Here is a 20,755-nt window from a genome sequence, read left to right as displayed (position 1 = left end):
CTTGGGCCAGACCCAGACAGGGGGGCTCAGGGAAGGAGCACCACTTCCATCCCTGACTCACTCATTAAGTACACTGTAATTTAAGTACCACTAACAATCAGTAAATCTGGAAGTTAGACCTATACCTATTGTTAATAGTATTAAGCCCCTTGCCCCAAATATAGACTTCTGACCTTAAAGTCTATGAGTCTATGAGAATTCACCACAATGCTTAGTAAATTGTTTCAGTGGTTAATGTCCCTCACAATTAAAAATTCATGCCTTATCTAAAGTCTGAATTTGTCTAGCTTCAACTTCCAGGCATTGTTATACCTTTCTCTGCTAGACTGAAGAGCCCATTATTAAATATTTGTTCCTCATGTAGGTACCTACAGGCTGTAATCAAGTCTCCCCTTAACCTTTTCTTTGTTAAGCTCAATAGATTGAGCTCTAGTCTATCATCATAAGGCATTTTTTTAATCCTTTAATCATTCTTGTGGTTCTTCTCTGAACCCTCTCCAATTTATCAACCTCTGTCTTAAATTGTGGGCACCAGAACTAGACACAGTATTCCAACAGCGGTCCCACTAGTGAAGAATACTAAGGTGAAATGACCTCTTTGAGATGCCCTTATTTATGTATCTCAGGACTGTATTAGTTTTTCTGGCCATAGCATCACAGTGGGAGTTCACATTCAGCTGATTATCCACCACAACCCTCAAATCGTTTTAGGAGTCACAGCTTCCCAGGGTACAGTCCCTCATCCTGTAAATATGGCCTACATTCTTTGTTCCCAGAAAACTGAGTAAGCAGTATACACCTGAAGCAACTTTCAATATTTTTGGCATTAAATCTGCATAGATCCCCTCCATTTGGGAAGCATTTATCACAGACGTTCCCGCTCCTTGTATTCAACTGTGAGGAATTACACCCATTAGTTGGAGTGGGTGGGAGAGGAGATGTTTTAGTGATATGGGCCTCTGTTTAATATCTACCTATAGGAATTTCCAGATGTGTGTAACCTATATCTTAAAAACAGAGAGCAAATCTTTGCTGCAGCAGGTATGTTATAAACCCACAAGCACAATTTACTGTGAGATACTCCCTAAACAAAATAGGAGAGACGATCAATAGGAGATAACTTTATTTACCATTTCTCAGTCAGTAAGGTACATAAGGTCCTTCCACACCACTAAAGTGCTATATACCTTCAGTGTCTATACTCAAGCACTAAAGACTGGTAGGAAAAGAAAAGCTACATCCTTTAAGAATTCCAGGAGACTGTTTTGAGAGGGGATAAGTGCCAAGGTGTCTGGCCTAACATACTTGACAGGGACTCATTAAAGGCCCAGTCCTGTGAGAATGTTGTATATGATGCTTGTTTGTATTTGCAGGACTGAGCCCATAATGAGTGCCCATATTGTTGTTCATAGAGCTTTAAAATGAAGCTACTGCCCTCCTCTCTGTAATAACTGCAAAGCAAGGACAGAGCTGATCACCAGCAATGAAACTGCAGTTGAACACACACCTATTACAAAGATGCATGGGTCTTCGGCAATTTATCGATGAGGACCTGGGATTGGGGACACCAGGGCATTAAATCAAAGGACTGAATAGATTAGTTGATTGCAAAGAAATGCCTGTAATCAATAAGCAAGGAAAGGAAAGGAAAGGAAAGCTATGCTAAAAGACACAGAATATAAACACACCATGCCTGTTAGGGAACAGTGTTTACAGTCTTTGAAACAAGGCACACAGTTTTGCTGGTCAATGTACATAGAGGCAAACAATGCCATATATGGAAAAGGAGGACTTGTGGCACCTTAGAGACTAACAAATTTATTTGAGCATGAGCTTTCATGAGCAACAGCTCACTTCATCGGATGCATGATGAATCGGTTAGTCTCTAAGGTGCCACGAGTCCTCCTTTTCTTTTTGCGAATACAGACTAACACGGCTGCTACTGGGAATGCTATAACTGGTTACTGATGCCTATTTAGCTGGAGCTGTGGTTTAAATAGTTAAAAGCCCAGTACAGGCATGGCCCAAACTGCAAGATTCAAAGATAGATTTCAGAGTAGCAGCCGTGTTAGTCTGTATCCGCAAAAAGAACAGGAGGGCTAGTGGCACCCTAGAGACTAACACATTTATTTGAGCGTGAGCTTTCCTGAGCTACAGCCGATGAAGCGAGCTTCACGAAAGCTTGTGCTCAGATAAATGTGTTAGTCTCTAAGGTGCCACAAGTCCTCCTGTTCTTTTTAAGATTCAAAGAGGAATGCACATCCAGAGCAACCCCCCAGCTTCCCGGTCAAGAAGGGTCACCGTGTACTTTAATGGGAAAAGTATATTGCTCAACAATAGGGCAGCACCAATCCTCCAAGACCTGAGAACTATTTTATTCAGGGAGTCCCCTTCCAAAGGAAGGCAAAGGCATGTCATGTGAACCAAATGGACTAAGGAGAATCCCTAACTATTAATTACAACAACCAAACAAACCAACCCATCACCTACCACCACACAAGCCACGTGTTCTGGTGGTTTTTGTGACGACTGCCTTCCCCCGCACTCCACCAAACAACCACCAGCTGGTTACACTTTCGGGTTACCACCTTTATTTAGGAACGATTCAAGCCAGTGTCTTTCAAATGCCTGTCACCACAGGAGAGGGGAAAGTCCGGCGCATCATGATATAAAGAAAGGGACTCCATCAAATAATGATTGGCATCTTCCACCTGAGGATTGTCCAGCTTTCTAATGTTTTGTATACGGGCCCCTCTTTGTATCGGGCCAGCCCCCATGTGGGATTCCCTCCCCGGAAATCATAGAATATCAGGGTTGGAAGGGACCTCAGGAGGTCATCTAGTCCAACCCCCTGCTCAAAGCAGGACCAATCCCCCCAATTTTTGCCCCAGATCCCAAATGGCCCCCTCAAGGGTTGAACTCACAACCCTGGGTTTAGCAGGCCAATACTCAAACCACTGAGCTATCCCTCCCCCCAGAGTGTCCCCTCTGAATTTCCGCCCCAGAGAACTTGCTTTCCAATCGGTTCTTGTATTAAGCGTGAAGCCGTTTTCGGCCCGACCCGCCGGTCGGATCGTTCAGTCACCAGCCGAAGGGGTTTGTTTCCTCCAGTAACCCCCCCCCCCCCCAGTTGCGTGTTAAACCCATTGAAACATTTTCTTCCGCAGCCCTTCCCGAGCGCCCCGTGGGGCGGGAGCGCAGAACACAGGGCAGCCTGGTTACCCGACACGTCTCTCCCTGTTTCTCTTGACTTGTCCGCGGCCAGGCGCCCCCAGCCCTCCTGCCCATCCCAGCCACACGCCAGCGTCAGCAGCGTGGGTTGCTGAGAAGACCCCGGGGAATAAAGCTCCCAGGGGATGGGGGCGGGCGCCCCAAAGATTCGCACTTTCCCCCTCCTGAGTCCATCTCCGTCCTAAGGAAGCGACTATTATCTGCCCCCCCCCCCCGCGTGCATCCTAAAGAGAGCGGCTGGCTCGGGAAGCCTTTGATCACCGGAGACCAACCCCCATCCACCCCCCGGGGCGGCTGGCCTCTGCGCTCCCAGTATAAAGAGGAGCGGGGCGAGGCGGCCCCTCGGAAGGGGAACCCGAAGGCGCCAGTCTCTCCGGCGCAACCCGCACGCTGGGCGGAGCCCCATGGATCTCTACCCCACCCAGCATGCAGCCCACGCGGGGGGCCTGGCCCCGCCGGAGGGCCGCTTCCCCGGCAACTTCCCCACAGGTAGGTCCCAGCGCCCTGCGCGTCGCATCCCCGCTGCGCCCCAGCGCTCGCTCGGCCTAGGCGCGCGTGGCTGACTTGCGTTGTCTCTCCGCAGCCAGGAGCCAAGTGGCCGGGGGTGGCTGCCCTTCCCTGTCCCCGGATCTCAGCCCGCCCGCCCCGTTCCCCCCGGACGCGGCTGAGCTGGTGCCTTCCATCTCCCAGCGCAGGAAAAGGACCAACTTCACCACGGCTCAGCTGGAGACGCTGGAGCTGGTCTTCAGCGACACCATGTACCCCGATATCTACCTGCGGGAGAAGCTGGCGGCCATGACCCAGATCCCGGAGTCCAGGATCCAGGTGAGTGGGCGACTGGGGCGCTGGTGGCCAGGGATCCCCCGAACGGTCTGCCTCCAAACGCGCCAGCCGCTGCCTGCGCGCTCTTCCCTGCCTGCCTGCCTCCCTCCCTCTGCGGCTTGCCCTGCCGCACGGGGCTCGGCCCCTCGGCCTGGGTCCTCCGCCCTGAGACCCGGGACGCTGCTCCCGCCTAAGGCTGGAACAAAATGGCTCGCTCACTCGCCATCCGGCCAAACCCTGCTGGGCTAACTAAGCCCTCCGATGACCAGCGCTTTGCAGCGGCCAGCACGCTTGTTCTCTGGGCCCGCCCCTGCCAGCTCTCCGCCAGCGCCCACTCGGGTTCCTCACACTGCACGGTAACCCGGGTCCGCCGCCCCACGGCTAACAACCGATCTCTCCCCAGGTCTGGTTCCAGAACAGACGTGCCAAGTCCCGGCGGCAGCGAGGGAAACCTTGCAGCAGTCCGGGAGCCGCGGAGCCTTTCCCGGGCCACCAGGCTCCTGCCAAACATGGATCTCCACCGGTGGGCATCCGGCAGCACCCCTCCCGCACAGAGCGGCACGGTTACTTCCAGGCCCCCGTGGGCCCTTCAGGGGCTGCCTGCGCTGCCCGGCCTCCTTGTCCCAGCAACCCAGCGAGCCCTAGCGTGAAGGCGCTGGAGGGTCATCCACCGCATTACGCGCTGTCGGGAGTAGCCCAGATCATTCAAATAAAAGAAGAAAACGCGAGTCCGTACCAGTGGCCCTCCAACCTGCCCTTCCAGCCTGGGCTCGGGGTGGACTTTGAGAGCGTCCCTCCGACTAGGACGGTCGGACCTGAAATGAATTTTCTAGTGCCCTCCCTGCCCCTTTCAGCTGGTGCGGGTAGACATGGCGGTATGGGGAAGCTGTGTGGTCCTCGCTCCCAAACGCCTCAGACCACGTGTGGACAATATTCGCCCATCTCTGATGCAGAAGACACCAGCAGCTATTCGGAGTCGGGCTCCGAGTGGGAAGAGAGCACCCTAAGTACCTTCCGAGGAATCTGAAGGGACCATTCAAGATCCGCAGGGGGTAGGGGAAGGCAAAAGGAAACGTGTAAAAGTTAATTTTTAAGCAACTTTTTGTCACCATGGAGTTCTCGAAACGGCGAATTTCGGGTGTATCTTTTAGAGTGCTAGGAATAAGTCTCGTAAGTCACAGGCCCCTTATGAAAAGGGCATTTATTTGTAAGCTCAGGTGTCCGGCAAACAAAACTGCCAACCCACCACCTGGTGTAATTTTATCAGCCAGACAACCTCCACCTCATCAAAAATATTCTACCTAGGAAAGGGAGTCATAGCAAGAATTAAGTCCGTGTTAGTGACAGGGAAACAATTAGAAAGCAAGTTCTTAGTTTCCTTCTTTTTAAATAACTTGTATGTATAAACAATACTTGTTTTTTTACTGTAGCCTAATAGACAAAGGGGAGCGACTATCGCCCAACTCCACACCTTGTTAACACAAAGCCACACCTTGTTAACACAAGAGGTCACTGGTGAAACTAACCAAGAGGGAAGCTGGAGGTTACCGTAACCCTAGAAATGGCATAATACTTTAAACCCCAATTCCCTCTCACCTCTCTTCCTAAAAGTTTCCTAGCAGCTATTGAATAACAAGTTGCTTTCACTGAACCCTAAGAGTTTCCTAAAACTCCTTTTGCTGCCTGACAGGAGGGAGGGAGTCACACCCAGGATCACCGGTTTGTGTAATAGATGCATGGATGTACTGAGCCATTGAAAGCTTCTAAAATAAAGCGTCTTCGTAGATCGCTGCACTGTAATTTAATCACAAGGTTTTAGAGTTGCACTATTAAGAGCCATATAAGAACATGACTGCCTAGTTTGGTGTAAATATGACTACAGCTGTGTGTGGGCTAGGGTTAGTAAAGGCATAAACAGGGGTGGAGGGAGAGAAAGTACCATGTGCAACGTTCTCTTATTTGTAATTAAATGAAGCTTATCTTAAATGTGTAAGACTTTATAGATTTTTGCATAGTTAAGAATACACCCAATATCACAAATGTTAGAGTGTACAGAAAACCCAGTATTTCTGGGCGGTTTGCCCCCTCCTATCCCCTTGAGACATACAAGTGTCATTTGAATACAGTGAAAGTGTGTATGGCAAAAATTACCATGATGGATACAAAACTCTCAAAACATCCTCTCGAGGATGAAATTAAGTGCAATAGTAAAACTTTAATGTTACCTATTTATTTTAAGTAAGGTGTGTGTGTGTGTCTTGTAAAACTGCCTTCAGATGAAAATACAGTTTGGCTTTTAAAATAAGAACAGACTATGATACTCAGTTGACCTAGCAAGGAAGATAAACTGGCTAGCTTTTTTAAAATTCTAGGAGCTTATTTATTTTTGCATCTTTATTTAACCTTGTGTAAAAGAATTAGGAAACTCCTGGTTCTATGTTTTGGAAAACCTGTGACATTTCTTTTTGAGAAGAAAAATAAAACAATCATTTGTTATACTATCTTGCTTTCCCTTAATGTGCCATTTTGTAAATTCCTGAAAGCAGGGATCAACTCCTCCACTATGTTGCATTTATAGTGTAGAGCAGACCCACTCTAAAAGGGGAGAGGTACTGGAGTAGCCAATCTGCAGCTTCTGTTGCTAAATCAGGTCAAGAAACCTCAGCTTTGATAGGTTGCAGCTCAAGATTGAATTAAATAGCAGGTTTGAACAATAGGCAACAAAATGTGTTGATTTACCTCAGTCATAATTTGATTAGCATAAATGTTGCTGGGGGGTGGGGAAGGAGAGTAAATCCTAACTGCCCTTCTAGCAGTGCAAAAAAAAAAAACCCAAAAGTTTTGAAACTTTGATTGAGCCAGCAGACTATGTAAATCTAAAGTGCCCTACCACCCCATGAATTAGCTTAGATGTTAACCAAAATGACACAAATACATCAATCTTTCTTCTGTCAGCATCCTCTTAACAGGGCTAGATAGTAAACTCTCTTTGCAAAGCGCTCTACAAAATTCCTTTTCAGAAGGCCCTAACCTCTTACAAATACTTACACATATTTAGCTAAGTTTTAAGCATCTGAATAGTCCCATTTATTCCAATAGTGCTATTCAGCTGCTTTCATGTGACTATATAATTTTCAGATTTAGTGTCTTGAAACCTAAACTGGGGCTCAACTAATATGGGGAAAATTCCCACAGGTGAAAAACCAGTGTAAACTGAACCTATGCTTATTCTGACTTTAAAATGTTAAACATTAGAATATCTTCAATAATTAAGGAAGATTTACCACAAGAGGTATGTAATAATAGCTAGCCAGGTCAACCAACTGTTCCTGTTACCTCAGATGAGGTGACTGGGAATTTTGTCACCTGTCTTTCCTCCAAACTGGCCTGGAGGAGCTTTTCAAAAGTGAAACAAAACTCCAGGATCCCATAACATTACATTCCCCACCCAAATCATATCTTGACCTAGGGCAAGGATGGCCAGACTTACTGGTCCTCCAAGCCACTTACACCAATCTTCAGAAGTTTGAGAGCTGGGACACACCTGTCAGGACTTCAGCCCTGCAGGAGGTGCCTGACAGGGCTTGGGGTTTCAGCCCCACTGCTGCTGAAGCCCCATAACTCAGCAGGTGCACCCCATTGGGCTGAAACCCCAACCTCCCCCCACCCCCGCTGGGCAGAAGCCTCTACCCCACCACCCTGCTGCAAGGTAGAGGTCCTGAGCTCCCCTCCACCAGTCTAATAGGTGGAAAATGGAGAGGGGGGCTTCGCTAGCTGCACTTTAATGATAAAAGAGCCAAATGTGGCTTGAGAGCCAGTTTGGCCACCCCTGGCCTAGGGTGACTGTGGACAAGGTTCATTTTCCAGCTGGAGTAAGTGAGGAATAAAGGGCTAGATTCTCTCTTGCACTTTGTCCCCTTTGCTTTGGCACCACTCTTTTGGCACAAAGAGGCCTTGATGACCCTCTTGTGGGGGGACCTCTAATGACTCTGTTGCCAGCGTAGATAGCTCCTATGGCAATCCCATTCTTGGACCAAGGGGAGGTAGTATTTCTGTAGCATGCTACATTCAAACAAACCTGGAGGGCTGATGACTCTTTGGGAACTATTGCTAGGTGGCATAGTTTAGAGGCTCCTGGGTTGCTCTAAACTACACTGAGGTTGGGGCTAGCATAGAACTAGACAAGGAATCAAGGAGTCACAACTGGCTCTTGGATGACTCCCTCCTCTGCTGTGACCTGTGGTAGTCCTGCTAAAGAAAGAATGTGGGCCTACATTTTTAAGTGACTTGCTAAAGGCTACACATGCAGGTAGTGGCAGAGCTAATAACACCTCCTGAGAAATCAGTTCTAAGACCCGTAATTATCCACTAGACTGGTGCTGCTTGTACAACTACTTCAAAATTTTGTACCTAATTAGGTCAAATTAAAATAATAATGCTTACCTAACGCACTCTGAAATCTACAGATGGAAAACCTGTGTGTAAATACAGAGCATTATTAGATATATTTGTTGAGGCGGTGACTAAAGACTTGTTGACAGAGGTAATTTGTCCTGGCTGTAGCCATTGATGGCCAACCAGCCAGCATAGCTGTGCTATGTAAATGATTACAGATTCCATGGCCAAAGGGACATGTATAACAGTCCATAGAACTTCCCTGGAATAATCCCTGTTTGAACCAGAGCATAACTTTTATAAAAACATTCAATCTTGATTTAAAAAAAAATCACCAGTTGAGGCTACACAGGTACAGCTACTATAAACAGCAATTTACAATGGTACCACTTACCCCAGTTTCAAGCAGGGGTAAACCACCTGGGTAAAAATTGTGGCTTATTAACATCTACACTAATAGATATTTTTGCTGGCTGTTCATGGCTGGAAAGCAGTATGGACAAGGCCTGAGTTCCATAGTAACATGCTTTGTACAGTGTAGACTGAATGAGGCAGATCTCTTTAGGAGCCATTACTAGTTTGGGAAACAGAGCTAATTTAATGTAGTAATCTTATAACATATGCATTCCATCTATTTTATATGGTCTTCATTTACTTACCTAGCAGGAGAAAATGAAGGATGTCAAAAAAATCAGTGGAAATTCCAAAATCAATTAACTTTGTTTAAAATACCAGTAACAATTGCTAAGTGACAATATTATAGTAACCTATCACATCATTTAGAAAGCCCAGGCACTTAAAAGTAATTAAATTGGTAAGTTAGGACATCATAAAACTTATACTTCCCACATGATAAGATTGGTGTGTGTTTTATTAAGTATAAAGAAATGGAAGATTTCTTACCCAAAATTTCTTTCTAGTAGTAATATCCCCCAGAATCTATAATGAATGGACTAAGCCTTTTTCCTGCAGAATTCTGAGCTTTTGTTGTCAGAGGCTCCAGGAATAAAATCTGTCCCTCACTTCCTACCACCAGCAGAGTTCTTCCAAAGCTGCAGAGATACTCAAGCACAATATGATCATCATCACTAATGCACTTACCTTTACACAATTTCATCACAGCTTGGAAACCTAAAACACATTCTGGCAATCAAGACAACTGCTAGGGTGGATCAGATTGAGATGGAACTACCAGAAAGGAAATTGCTGGGTAAGGAATTTTCCATTCTACTATATAGCACATCCCATAGCAAGTGGAATGTAACAGTATATCACGTAAGCGAGGAGGGAAGAAGTAAGGCAGAATTATTTTGTTTACATTAAGGTAGAATAAAAGATATAAATTCCTTCATAAGACACTTTTTAAAATTAAGCAATTATTTGGTAACCACCATATGCAGCACCTTTCTAGCAAAGGATGCCTCTGCAGAAGAAGAGAAACCTCCTTTCTAGAGTTCAATAAACGTATTGAATGATTTTGAGGCTATGAGGGCCTGGTGTTTTGGATGGAATGAGATCAACATGACCTATATGTATACAAAGAGGAGTTGTCAAGCATTTGAACCTGGAGCCTCTTGTACATAAAGTGAGATCAGACTTGTAGACCAAGCAAGCTACTTGGAAGTAACCAAGCTATTTGGTTTCCACCAAGCAGATCTTCTTTACCCATGACAAGTCTAATTCTTGGTCTTTAGATGATCATTCCATGGTATAGTTCTTCTTGAAAGATAAGAGGCTTTTAAACAGGGTTTGAATTAGGGGCTTGCAAAGGCTTGGTGTCCCAATACATTTTTGATGTGGCTATGTTGTGCTCCTGAATCTAGACTTTCTTGAAAAAAGACTCTAGCCTTCATGATTGAAGAGATATTTTTCCAAATGTGAACTAAATGTAAACTGAAGGAGTAATGCCTACCTAAGTTTGTCAGAGAGCCTGAAACAATAGCTCTAAGAGCTCTTTCACGTCATTTAATTTTAATTTCACTTAGGTGTTAACTCAGATGTCCAAAGATGACAATTTAAATGGGAACATTGCTATTTCCTTGCTGGTCAAAGCATGTCAGAAGAAGAGAAAAGTGGTCACGTGAAGAACTGCAGTACTGGGAAAGACAACTTTTTTGGCATCAGGAGTGGACTGCACTTGGTAGAGTACCACCACTTAGGGCTGGTCTGAATGCACTTTTTGTACTGATGTAACTATACTGGACTGCAACAATTAAATCAGTACAAAAACTGTGCATAGACTCTTTGATATACTTAAATCAGTTGAACCCCCTATTGTAGATGTAGTTATACCAGTATAAAAATATTTAAATTTCAGTACATTTACTGAAATAAGCTATATCAATAAGCACTTTTCTATTGCTATTTCCACATTAGAGGTTGCAACTATTTCACTTTCTAACCAATATAGTTAAATTCTGTAGATAAGCCTTACATTTACCCCACAGTCTGACCTGTGGTTCCAACAAGTCAGAGGGCAAAAGCAGGGGCCCAGGAAATAATCTGAGCATTACCAACGGATAGCCAATCCTGCAGAGCCCAGCAGTGCATCCAAGTCCCACCAAGGAGAAGTGAAGCAAGGGGATCCAGTAAAGCCCTGTAAAAGTACTTGTAAGGATAAGCTAAGCCCAGGAGACCAGCAGGTAATCTGAGTCACTCAGAGAGGAAGATGAGCCCAGCAGTGGCCACTTAATAATATTTTAAACATCTGCATGATCTAAGTGGCATTTCACTTTGAAATCTTAAGTGGACAGAACTCAGAAGAATACCACTCCCCCTTGGTCAAGTTTGATCCCTGTTGCTAATTATGCCTGCTTAGCTGCGTACAAAACTTGGGAAACTTTACGGACTGCCCTTAGTCTCGTGGACTATGGGATCTTTTGGGCATAAGTCCCCTTCTAAAAGGGTGACTATATCTTTCATCTCTGGGGCAACTGCTGTACCACCCTTTGGTACCAGCGATGATGGTTCCTGTAATTTATGAGCTTTCCTTGTGGCTTAACTTAACATTTTAGTGTTACTCGCAGTTCCAATACACATCGCATGAGGTCCACTAAAGAGGAGAGTATGAGAAGCCCAGCTTCTAAGTCTGTTTGGAGGACAGATATTTTCCCTTAGTTTTGGGACCTTGTTCCTCTGTTTTGCCTTATCAGCCTTGCAGCTATAGTATAAAAACATGCAAAGGAAGAAAAGTATGTGGCTCTGTTGGCCTTGACTGAGCCTGGGTGCTTCTCTGCTGCTGTGTACTCTCCTCTTTAGTGGAGGGCAGAGAGAGCCCAGCAGAGGTACTGAACTGGAGGACCCAGAGGGTTGAAGCCTCAATGCACAGGCAATCCTACAATGGAGAAGAGGGAAAGAGGAGGACTAGAAATTGAAATGGGATCATTACTGCCTGAAAATTGAATACAAATAAAATATATAAAGCAAACTGGTTGATTTGTTCCAAACTACTAACTTGTTCCACTGCTGAAGGGAGAACTTAAAGTGGTGGAAAGTGTGGTAGGTCTTACGGCCAGAGCCCCCAACAATAACACATGACCACCTCCAAACTCTACAGGGAAGAGGCACTATCATTTCTTACTGATTGTGGGAGAATTCTAGGATGCATATTTCATCACAACACAACAATCTGACCGTACATAAACATTATTCTTATATTAGTGATCTCAAGATTTAAACATGACATCCTTTTGGAAGAGCAATGTAAAAAATTCATTTAAGTTCACATTAAATACACGTATTGTTCTACCCTCAAATACAAGTGCACATGTGTAGTTTTACCATAAAAATCAATATTATACAGTTTTTCCTACAGTAATTATAGGTAATTTCAACAAAAAATCTCAGCAACTTTCAATTGATATTTTCTGTTTAAGAGTATTCTTTGAAAGAACATATTTAGATATCAAAATCAAGATAATATATAAAAAAACACTGCTACCATCATTCAGAGATAAGATTGTGGTATGGTGATGAAAATATGTCTCTCTTTATATTTGATAAGAGCATGTGTATTATGTAGACATTGGCCTATCTGGCAGCCTGATATTAGTACACTAAAGTCCTGATCCGAGCATGCAAGTAGTCCCACTGACATCAGTCAGTACCTCAGTACCTTGATGCAGTGGGAAAGACTGAGCACCTTGTGGTTAACCCTACTGTCAATTCAAAGAATATGGCTGATTGGTTCTGGCAGAGGACACATTCCGGTCTCTTTACCAGATGGAAGATAACACCACAACGTAACAGGGAAGTAGGGTGGAAAGGGGAAGCATATAAAAATATTCTAGGGTCAATCCTCACAAAATGACAAATTTAGGTTTAGATTTGTAGATTACCATATGCAACTCATTAGGATTACCACTTAGTACTATTCTGTAATTTCCCTTGTAGTTTTTAAAATCTCTCCTAAAACACTCACCTTGCCAAGCAAGCAAAATGCTTCATTTTTATAAATTAATTATGCACACTTTTTCTGTTCAAATGAAATTGGACCTGCCTTTCAGTGCAAGAAGTTTGCATTTTTGTAAAATATATCAACTCTCATAGGTCAATTTATTTAGAATTAGAAATGTCATTGAGAATAAAAGATTTATGGATTTCTTAATTAACAGAACAAGTTTAGGTAAATATAAACTCTGCACTAAAGTTTTGCAGTGGCACAATACCATCACAATACAGAAGCATTTTTTAAACTATACAAAATTCCAAAATTGAAAATAACGTTTACATTTTCTTTATACATGAACATATAAAAGACCTCATTTCATGAGGCATCCAAAAGAATCAAAACATCTCTACAGCTATCTCTGAAAATTCAAATCTGGAAACAATTTATTACACTGAAGCTTTACAAGACTATTAAACAAACAATCCAATAACCACTTTTTACAAGATTAACATTCCAGAATACACTTGGAGGCATTTTTAAAAAACAGTTCACAACACTGGTTATCTCATTTATTATCAAAATCTTTTTATTTATATATGTTGGGTATTGTTGAATAACCAGTTATCTAAATTGAAAGTTGTGCAAACAATAAAAAATGGAAAACCAATATGTTATCAGTCATTTGTATAAAATATCAATTACAGGACTTTTTGCCCTGTATGGAGGGAAAAAGCCATAGCAAATATGTTCCTAGGAATTTAGCAGTTATGTTTTTCTATTCCTTCATTAGACTCCTTATATAAGTTATGATAAATTAAACATTCCAAAAAGGTATTAACTGATTTATAGAGCAGCCAGTATCCAAGTGTACAATATCTATCTATTCACTCTCATCTATTTTCTGTCCATATTCTGCTGCTGTTTCATAAGGTCAGGAATATACATACTGCTTCACCACACTGTAGACTAAAGTCTGAGATGGTGACTCTCAGGTAATAGAACTGTAGCTTTCAAGAACAAAGGACTGCCATACAGCCACTGATTTGTACCATTTCCTCTTCATTGTCTTTAACACATCAATAAAGCAATCTGCATGAATTGGGCAAAATTTACCCAAACTTTTAAAAATAAAGTTGATATATTCTTAGTTGAAATTGCATGAAAGCATATTCATATACTTCCAGTTTAAAATAAAAACGGTAGTTACTAATAGAAGTTAGCTCTTAGCAAAACTACTGTATGTATATAACAAATGGAAAAATCTAATGTATGCAGGCCAGTAATGCTGGTTTCTTAAGAAGCAGTACAGTTTACCGAAAATGGCCTTTTTAGAGGTTTCTTCTCCCTTATCTCCCCGCAGTTAGGATATTTGGTGAAGCCTATGTTAAAGAAGAGGATTTCACAGAATTACATGCTGTACACTTGAAATAGACATCGCTTTCAGTCTCTGTTGGTGTTATTGGCTGCAAAGGCATGTAAATTTCCCATCTGGCTCAGGCCACTCTGAATATGTGCAACATGGATCTCAACATTATTCTGAAAACAACTAAAGAAAAGAAAGAACGGTTAAATCTCATATTTTAAGACTCAATTTATTAACTTATCACCCCTGAACATGACTATAATGAACACTAATTGCCTTCAAGACGAGGTATGAACATAGGAAGTAGTAAAAGTTTAGAAGGGCCAACATGCCAGAGAGCAAGATCTCTTTATCAAATTCTGTTACTGTAAGAGAAAAGAGCAAAAAACATTATCTGGGCTACAGCCCTATGAAGCCAGTAGAAAGGTTCCTATACCTACATGCCAGTGTATAGGTTTTGCATGATTGAAGTTCACAGAAATATATGAATATCGTGGTCTCTGATGATTAAGTATAAAGAAGGAAAGCCTCAAATTACTTAAATCCACTGCAATGTGTGATTTGTAATTCTGCTTATAGTGAAGTTTAGTTAAGAGTGGAGTTTTTCCAAAGGGGAAAAAACTGCTATAATAAAGGATGCCACCACTGTACTATGTTCTATGCTTTGGATAATTTAGAATACATTTACTAGTTGGAAAAAAAACGATAATTTTTCTTTTAATATTTAAATTATGGCTGTTCATTAATCACAGTTAACTCACGCGATTAAGTCAAAAAATTAACTGTGATTAAAAAAATTAATCACGGTTAATTGCACTGTTAAACAATAGAATACCAACTGAAATTTATTAAATATTTTTGGATGTTTTTCTACATTTTCAAATATATTGATTTCTATTACAACACAGAATACAAAGTTTACAGTACTCACTTTATAGTATTATTTTGATTACAAATATTTTTGCACTGTAAAAATGATAAAAAGAAATAGTATTTTTCAATTCACCTCAGACAAGTACTGTAGTGCAATCTCTTTGTTGTGAAAGTGTAACTTACACATGCAGATTTTTGGTTACATAACTGCACTCAAAAACAAAACAATGTAAAACTTTAGAGGCTACAAGTCCACTCAGTCCTACTTCTTGTTCAGCCAATTGCTAAGACAAACAAGTTTGTTCACATTTACGGGAGATAATGTTGCCGGCTTCTTATTTACAATGTCACCTGAAAGTGAGAACAGGCATTTGCATGGCACTTTTGCAGGTATTATGCAGGCAAGGTATTTACGTGCCATATATGCTCAACATTTATACGCCCCTTCATGCTTCAGCCACCATTCCAGAGGACATGCTTCCATGCTGATGATGCTCGTTAAAAAAATAATGCCTTAATTAAATTTGTGACTGAACTCCTGTTTTACCCACATTCTGCCATATGTTTCATGTTAAAACAGTCTCGGATGATGACCCAGCAGATTTGACAAAACCCAAAGAAGGTACCAATGTGAGATTTCGAAGGATAGATATAGCAGTTGACCCAAGGTTTAAGAATCTGAAGTGCCTTCGAAAATCTGAGAGGGATGAGGTGTGGAGAATGCTTTTAAATGTCTTAAAAGAGCAACACTCCGCTACAGAAACTACAGAACCCGAACCACCAAAAAAGAAAATCAACCTTCTGCTGGTGGCATCTGACAGATGATGAAAATGAACATGTGTCAGTCCACTCTGCTTTGGATCGTTATCAAGCAGAACCTGCCATCAGTATGGATGCATATATTCTAGAATAGTGGTTGAAGCATGAAGGGACATATGCATCTTTAGCGCATCTTGCGATGCTGGCTACAATAGTGCCATGCAAACGCCTGTTCTCCCTTTCAGGTGACATTGTAAACAAGACGTGGGCAGCAGTATTTCCTGCAAATTGTAACCAAACTTGTTTGTCTGAGCGATTGGCTGAAGTAGGACTGAGTGGACTTGTAGGTTCTAAAGATTTACATGGTTTTATTTTAGAATGCAGTTATTCTTTGTACATAATTCAACATTTGTAAGTTCAACTTCCATGACAAAAAGAGATTGCACTACAGTACTTGTATTTGGTGAACTGAAATATACTATTTTTTTTGTTTTTTACAGTGCAAATATTTGTAATAAAAAATAAATGTAAAGTGAGCACTGAACACTTTGTATTCTGTGTTGTAATTGAAATCAATATATTTGAAAATGTAGAAAACATCCACAAATATTTAAATTGTATTCTATTATTAACAGTGCGATTAATGTTTTTACCGCCTGACAGCCCTAATTTAAATCTTCTTTAAAAACAATTACATACATCAATAACTACTTGTTCAAATTAAAGATACATTTTGAAAGACTGAATGGCAAAGGAGATTCTAGTCTATACTGGATTAATTTAAATATATATTTTAATATTCTTTTTATATCTACTGAAGTTAGGTAGCCTTTTTCAATAGGACTATTCCTATAAGAACTGCAGAATTAGACTCAATTATATAAATACATAAACATTTCAGCTCTGAAGTGTGTTAAGAATATGTAATCATGAAAGATGCATGTAGGAACAAAAATATGTATGTATCATTATTAAAAGTTAATACCTGATATTGGAAGAATCTATTGAATTCTTGATGTCATTTAATGAATCTGTTAGTGATTTAAATTCAAAGGAATTCAGGTCACCTCCTTCTGCTAGACACTAGAAGAAATTAAGAAACAAATTTAGAATTGACTCTACAATTCTACTACATAATTTTAATTTCTATTCAAATACATGTTTTGACTTACTTCAACACAGAAATTTGACTGATGTCTATGGGTTGCCAGGGCTTTAAAATGTTGTGTATTATGTGTGAGGAAACATTAGAAATTTTTAGTAAACAATTTACCTTAATCTGCAGTAATATTGCTGTAAGTCTAGAGATCAGATCCGTCAGGTTTTCATTTTCCACACAAAGATGTCCTGTTGTTGATGCATTTGCTTGTCTAACTATCTCCTGAGCTTCTTCTTCACATCGGCGCCTCAGATCTGTTGGCTGGTCTGAAGGCTGGAGGCCTTGGTCTGGAGCAAGCTACACAGATATAATTAGAAGTAAAGATTAAGGGTCTGATTCTACAGCTGGTGTGCGGGTGAACCGGTAGTCAACTTTAAAGGGAGTTTCATAAGTGAAGAGCCTGCAAAAATAACCAGGCCCTCATACTGTTAACCAAAACTGTCCATTGACATCAATGAGAGTTACTGATATTCGGAAAGAGAGAAGTGAAAGCATATATGGCCCCAGTTACTTAAAGTTTGGCATTTGTGTCTAAATGGTCCTTTTTTATATATGAAATTTCAGTTGACTTATTTATATGTTAAACACAATGCCAAATAAACTAAGAGGTTAGCAACATATTACCTCATAACAGTACTGTTGAACCTTATGCAAAACTTTGTTTAGGTCCTTATTCAGTTGTTCTAGATCTAGAACAATAGTTGCATATCTTCTCTGAAACTCAATGCTGATGGGCATAGAATAGGATTTCTGTGAAGAAGACAATAAAGCATATAAAGTTTATAAATCACAAACACTATACATCTTTATTTACTAAAGTTGCACTTTACTGTCTAGATGCTTCCCTTGGATGACTAGTATCACCTTTATTTTGTCCTTCTTGTGAAATTTTAAGTAGAGAGTTTATACACCAATCCTTTTCACCCAGATTTGTTCTGCTATTTCTCCAAAATACAAATGACTTAGCTCAGTGGTTTTCAACCTTTTTTCATTTGCGGACCCCTAAAAGAATTTCACATGGAGGTTTGGACCCCTTTGGAAATGTTAGGCATAGTCTGAAGATCCCCAGGGGTCTGCGGACCACAGGTTGAAAATCACTGTTCTATGGTAACAGTAACCTTTTGCGGACCTCCTAGACATGGTCTGCGGACCACAGGTTGAAAACCACTACTTAGCTAAATGAATTTAATTGGCTTATTCATTGCTTAGATAACTGTGGCAGATACAACTTTTTTTACAGTCCTCAAATAGGAATAATATACTGAAGACAAAAACCTCTAAAGAACACTAACTGTTCCCTTCAAAAAAATGAAACTCAAAATGTACAATTGTGTGTATTAGTAACCCCTGTTAAGGAACCCTCTGCATTTTGTCATTAGAAACTAGTATTATTGCCAGACACTAATGTACTAATTTAGGATCTGCTTTGAGTATGGTTAAACAGTTCCACTTACTAAATATTAAACTGGTCACTAACTTATAACATGGGCACAAAAGGATTCCCCTTTAACCAAAACCAAAAATGTCACTCTGTTTCACTTTAACCAAAAATTATTGTATCAACATTAGCTAATTGATAAAATCTTTAAAGAATTTAAATCTGTATATTATTTTGGTCATGTTCAAGACAGGCAAGTGTTTGAGAAAATATTTTTGATTAAATGAAATACATTTTAAAGGCAGAAACTGACTGAAGACAGGCTAAGAACATAACCCCCTGGAAAGATATCACCTCCTGTAGTTTTATCAGAATAGCCATGAGCATTCACAAAAGTTACTGTATAAGAGGCTTATTTACAAAGTAATGAATAAAAAGGAGATTCAAAATATCTCATATCCCTAACTAAGCTAAACAGACCTAAATATATCAAATTGAATATATATCCTTGTTCCCCTTCCCTCCTGTTGCTTCTTTGTTTGTCCCAATATTCTTTATTTTCCTTCTGACGCTTCTCATTTCTCCTTTCCTCATTAAGTTTAATTTGTGATTTAGTATTTAAGTTTTGTTCATATTTTAAGGCAGTCATCTTCTTGTAATGAGAGAAGGCTTTCTGTAATCCCAACCTGTTTGATAGTTTATTTTTGTATAAGTGTCATACTTAGACTTTTAGTTAAATTTTAAAAACAAACTTTTAAAAAGCGGCATATTTTTCAGCATTAGATTTAAAATCTGTGACAAACTTTATATGTAATTTATTTTAATCCCTTTTTTGCTATAGTTGCATAGATTTTAATGATTAAACTGTACAGCTGAAACAATTTTCTTTAAAAAAAATTAAGAGAAAGCACAGTTAATGCACAGGAGAGTGAAATAATAATGCCAGCATTGAAGAATGGGATGTGGGTATGGGGTAGGAGAAGGGGACGGTGGACATGGGAAAGGGGAAGCAGAGAATGGAGAGAAAGAGTGAGCATACATGCGCCCACAGGTGGCCACGGGGGGCAGAGAGAAGAAATATTTTATCCATATTAAAAACCTTAAATGCTTTGTGAAAAATTTTAAGCACTTAGGTCTGGGTCCCCAAAGGGACTTAGGCGTTACAATGCAGAGCACTGCAATGCTTAACTTTTAGGCACCTAGCTAATCATAGGGATGACGTTTTGATCACCAAAGCCTGAATTAGGTGTCTAGGCTCCCTACATAATGCAAGTGGAGTGATAGGTGGCCTAGAATGTGGTATACAAAAGCCAGCATGCTAGGTGGGGAGCTGCCTAAGCTAGCAAATGAGAGATGCTAATGAGAACGGTGTATCGTCAGCCCCTCTGCATACCTCATATGCTGGGCCTGATCCAGGAGGCATGCTCAGAGGCTGCTTAGATTTACACAAAACAGCTGAAGGAGGCCCTCCCATATAACCTATAGGGCAACATATAGGGTCTTCACCTAGAATGTAAGAGAGCACTAGTTCAAGTCCCCACTCTGCCCTCATGAGGAGAAGGGATCTGAACAGGGATCTGCCACCTCTCAGGCAAGTGCTCGAACCACTGGATTATAGATCCATTCTCACTTGCTCTCTGGCCCAGTTAATATCTAATTATTCAGCTAAGGTGAAACAACTTCAACAGGCAAGACTGAGATAGCCCCACATCAGGATATCCCATAGTCCAGTGGTTAGAACACTCCCTTGAGAGGCTGTAGATACTTGTTCAAATCCCTTTTCCATCAGGCAATGGGGTGACCTAAGCCAGTGGTATCTCATGTGAGTACCCTGACCACTAGGTTAAAGCTTAAATGGGAGCTGCTGCTCCTCTTCCAGATCATCATTTTGCGTGGAGTTAGGCAGCCTTTGTAAGCTCAGGAAGTTTTATTTAACGATAAACACATTTTGAAAATGTTGACCGTAGTGATTTGCATAAAGTCATACCCCAGGTGGGAACAGAACCCAAACCTGTACTTTAACCACAAGATAATCCATTCCTCACTGATTATTAGTACTACTGTCTCTGTTTGTATGAAGATTATTTTTTGATTATAGCAGATACCTATAAAACAGGATATCAAAACTCATTCAAGAACTGAAAAAATAACATGTTTTTACCAGCTTTTCCGCTTCTGTGTTCATCTCCCTTAACTGCTTGATGTGCTCCTTCTTAATCATAAGGATTTTTGATAACCTAGTCTATAGACAAAGAGGAAATTTTTTTTTTTTTAGGACAAACATCTTTAAACAGTTTTAAAATGAATGATAAAATTATTGAAAAATATCAGACACTTTTTGCTAAAAGTGTAAAGATATTTCTCAGACTGACTACAAATTAAGAT

At 41.0% G+C, this 20,755-nt stretch overlaps 2 protein-coding genes across 4 annotated transcripts in view; one reads left to right on the top strand and one right to left on the bottom strand.

Annotated features, from left to right (window-relative positions):
• The first annotated feature begins 3,635 nt into the window (after positions 1–3,635).
• MIXL1 (Mix paired-like homeobox) lies at positions 3,636–6,497 on the top strand. The gene is made up of 3 exons (XM_073336700.1): positions 3,636–3,720; positions 3,815–4,056; positions 4,457–6,497. Exons 1-3 carry the CDS (start codon positions 3,636–3,638, stop codon positions 5,078–5,080), a joined length of 951 nt encoding a protein of 316 aa, XP_073192801.1. The 3' UTR covers positions 5,081–6,497.
• A 6,486-nt stretch (positions 6,498–12,983) lies between these two features.
• Positions 12,984–20,755, bottom strand: part of LIN9 (lin-9 DREAM MuvB core complex component) — a 55,387-nt gene continuing 47,615 nt past the window's right edge. For all 3 annotated transcript variants that reach the window (XM_073338700.2, XM_073338699.2, XM_073338701.2), the window contains 5 exons: positions 20,532–20,612; positions 17,617–17,742; positions 17,107–17,289; positions 16,819–16,916; positions 12,984–14,384 (listed from right to left, as the gene is read on the bottom strand). In XM_073338700.2, coding sequence (XP_073194801.1) covers positions 14,279–14,384; positions 16,819–16,916; positions 17,107–17,289; positions 17,617–17,742; positions 20,532–20,612 — 594 coding nt within the window. In that variant the 3' untranslated portion in view covers positions 12,984–14,278. The remainder of the gene's footprint in view (positions 14,385–16,818; positions 16,917–17,106; positions 17,290–17,616; positions 17,743–20,531; positions 20,613–20,755) is intronic.

Source organism: Lepidochelys kempii, chromosome 3 (genome assembly GCF_965140285.1).
Source record: "Lepidochelys kempii isolate rLepKem1 chromosome 3, rLepKem1.hap1, whole genome shotgun sequence".
Lineage (NCBI taxonomy): Eukaryota > Metazoa > Chordata > Testudines > Cheloniidae > Lepidochelys > Lepidochelys kempii.
This window is presented reverse-complemented; position numbering and strand designations above follow the sequence as displayed.

Bases quoted from the DNA above. Each gene is read 5' to 3' on its own strand.
- MIXL1 (XM_073336700.1), top strand. From the start codon at position 3,636: ATGGATCTCTACCCCACCCAGCATGCAGCCCACGCGGGGGGCCTGGCC. The intron at 3,721-3,814 runs GTAGGTCCCAGC...GTCTCTCCGCAG, and splicing joins CCCCGGCAACTTCCCCACAG to CCAGGAGCCAAGTGGCCGGG. The intron at 4,057-4,456 runs GTGAGTGGGCGA...ATCTCTCCCCAG, and splicing joins TCCCGGAGTCCAGGATCCAG to GTCTGGTTCCAGAACAGACG.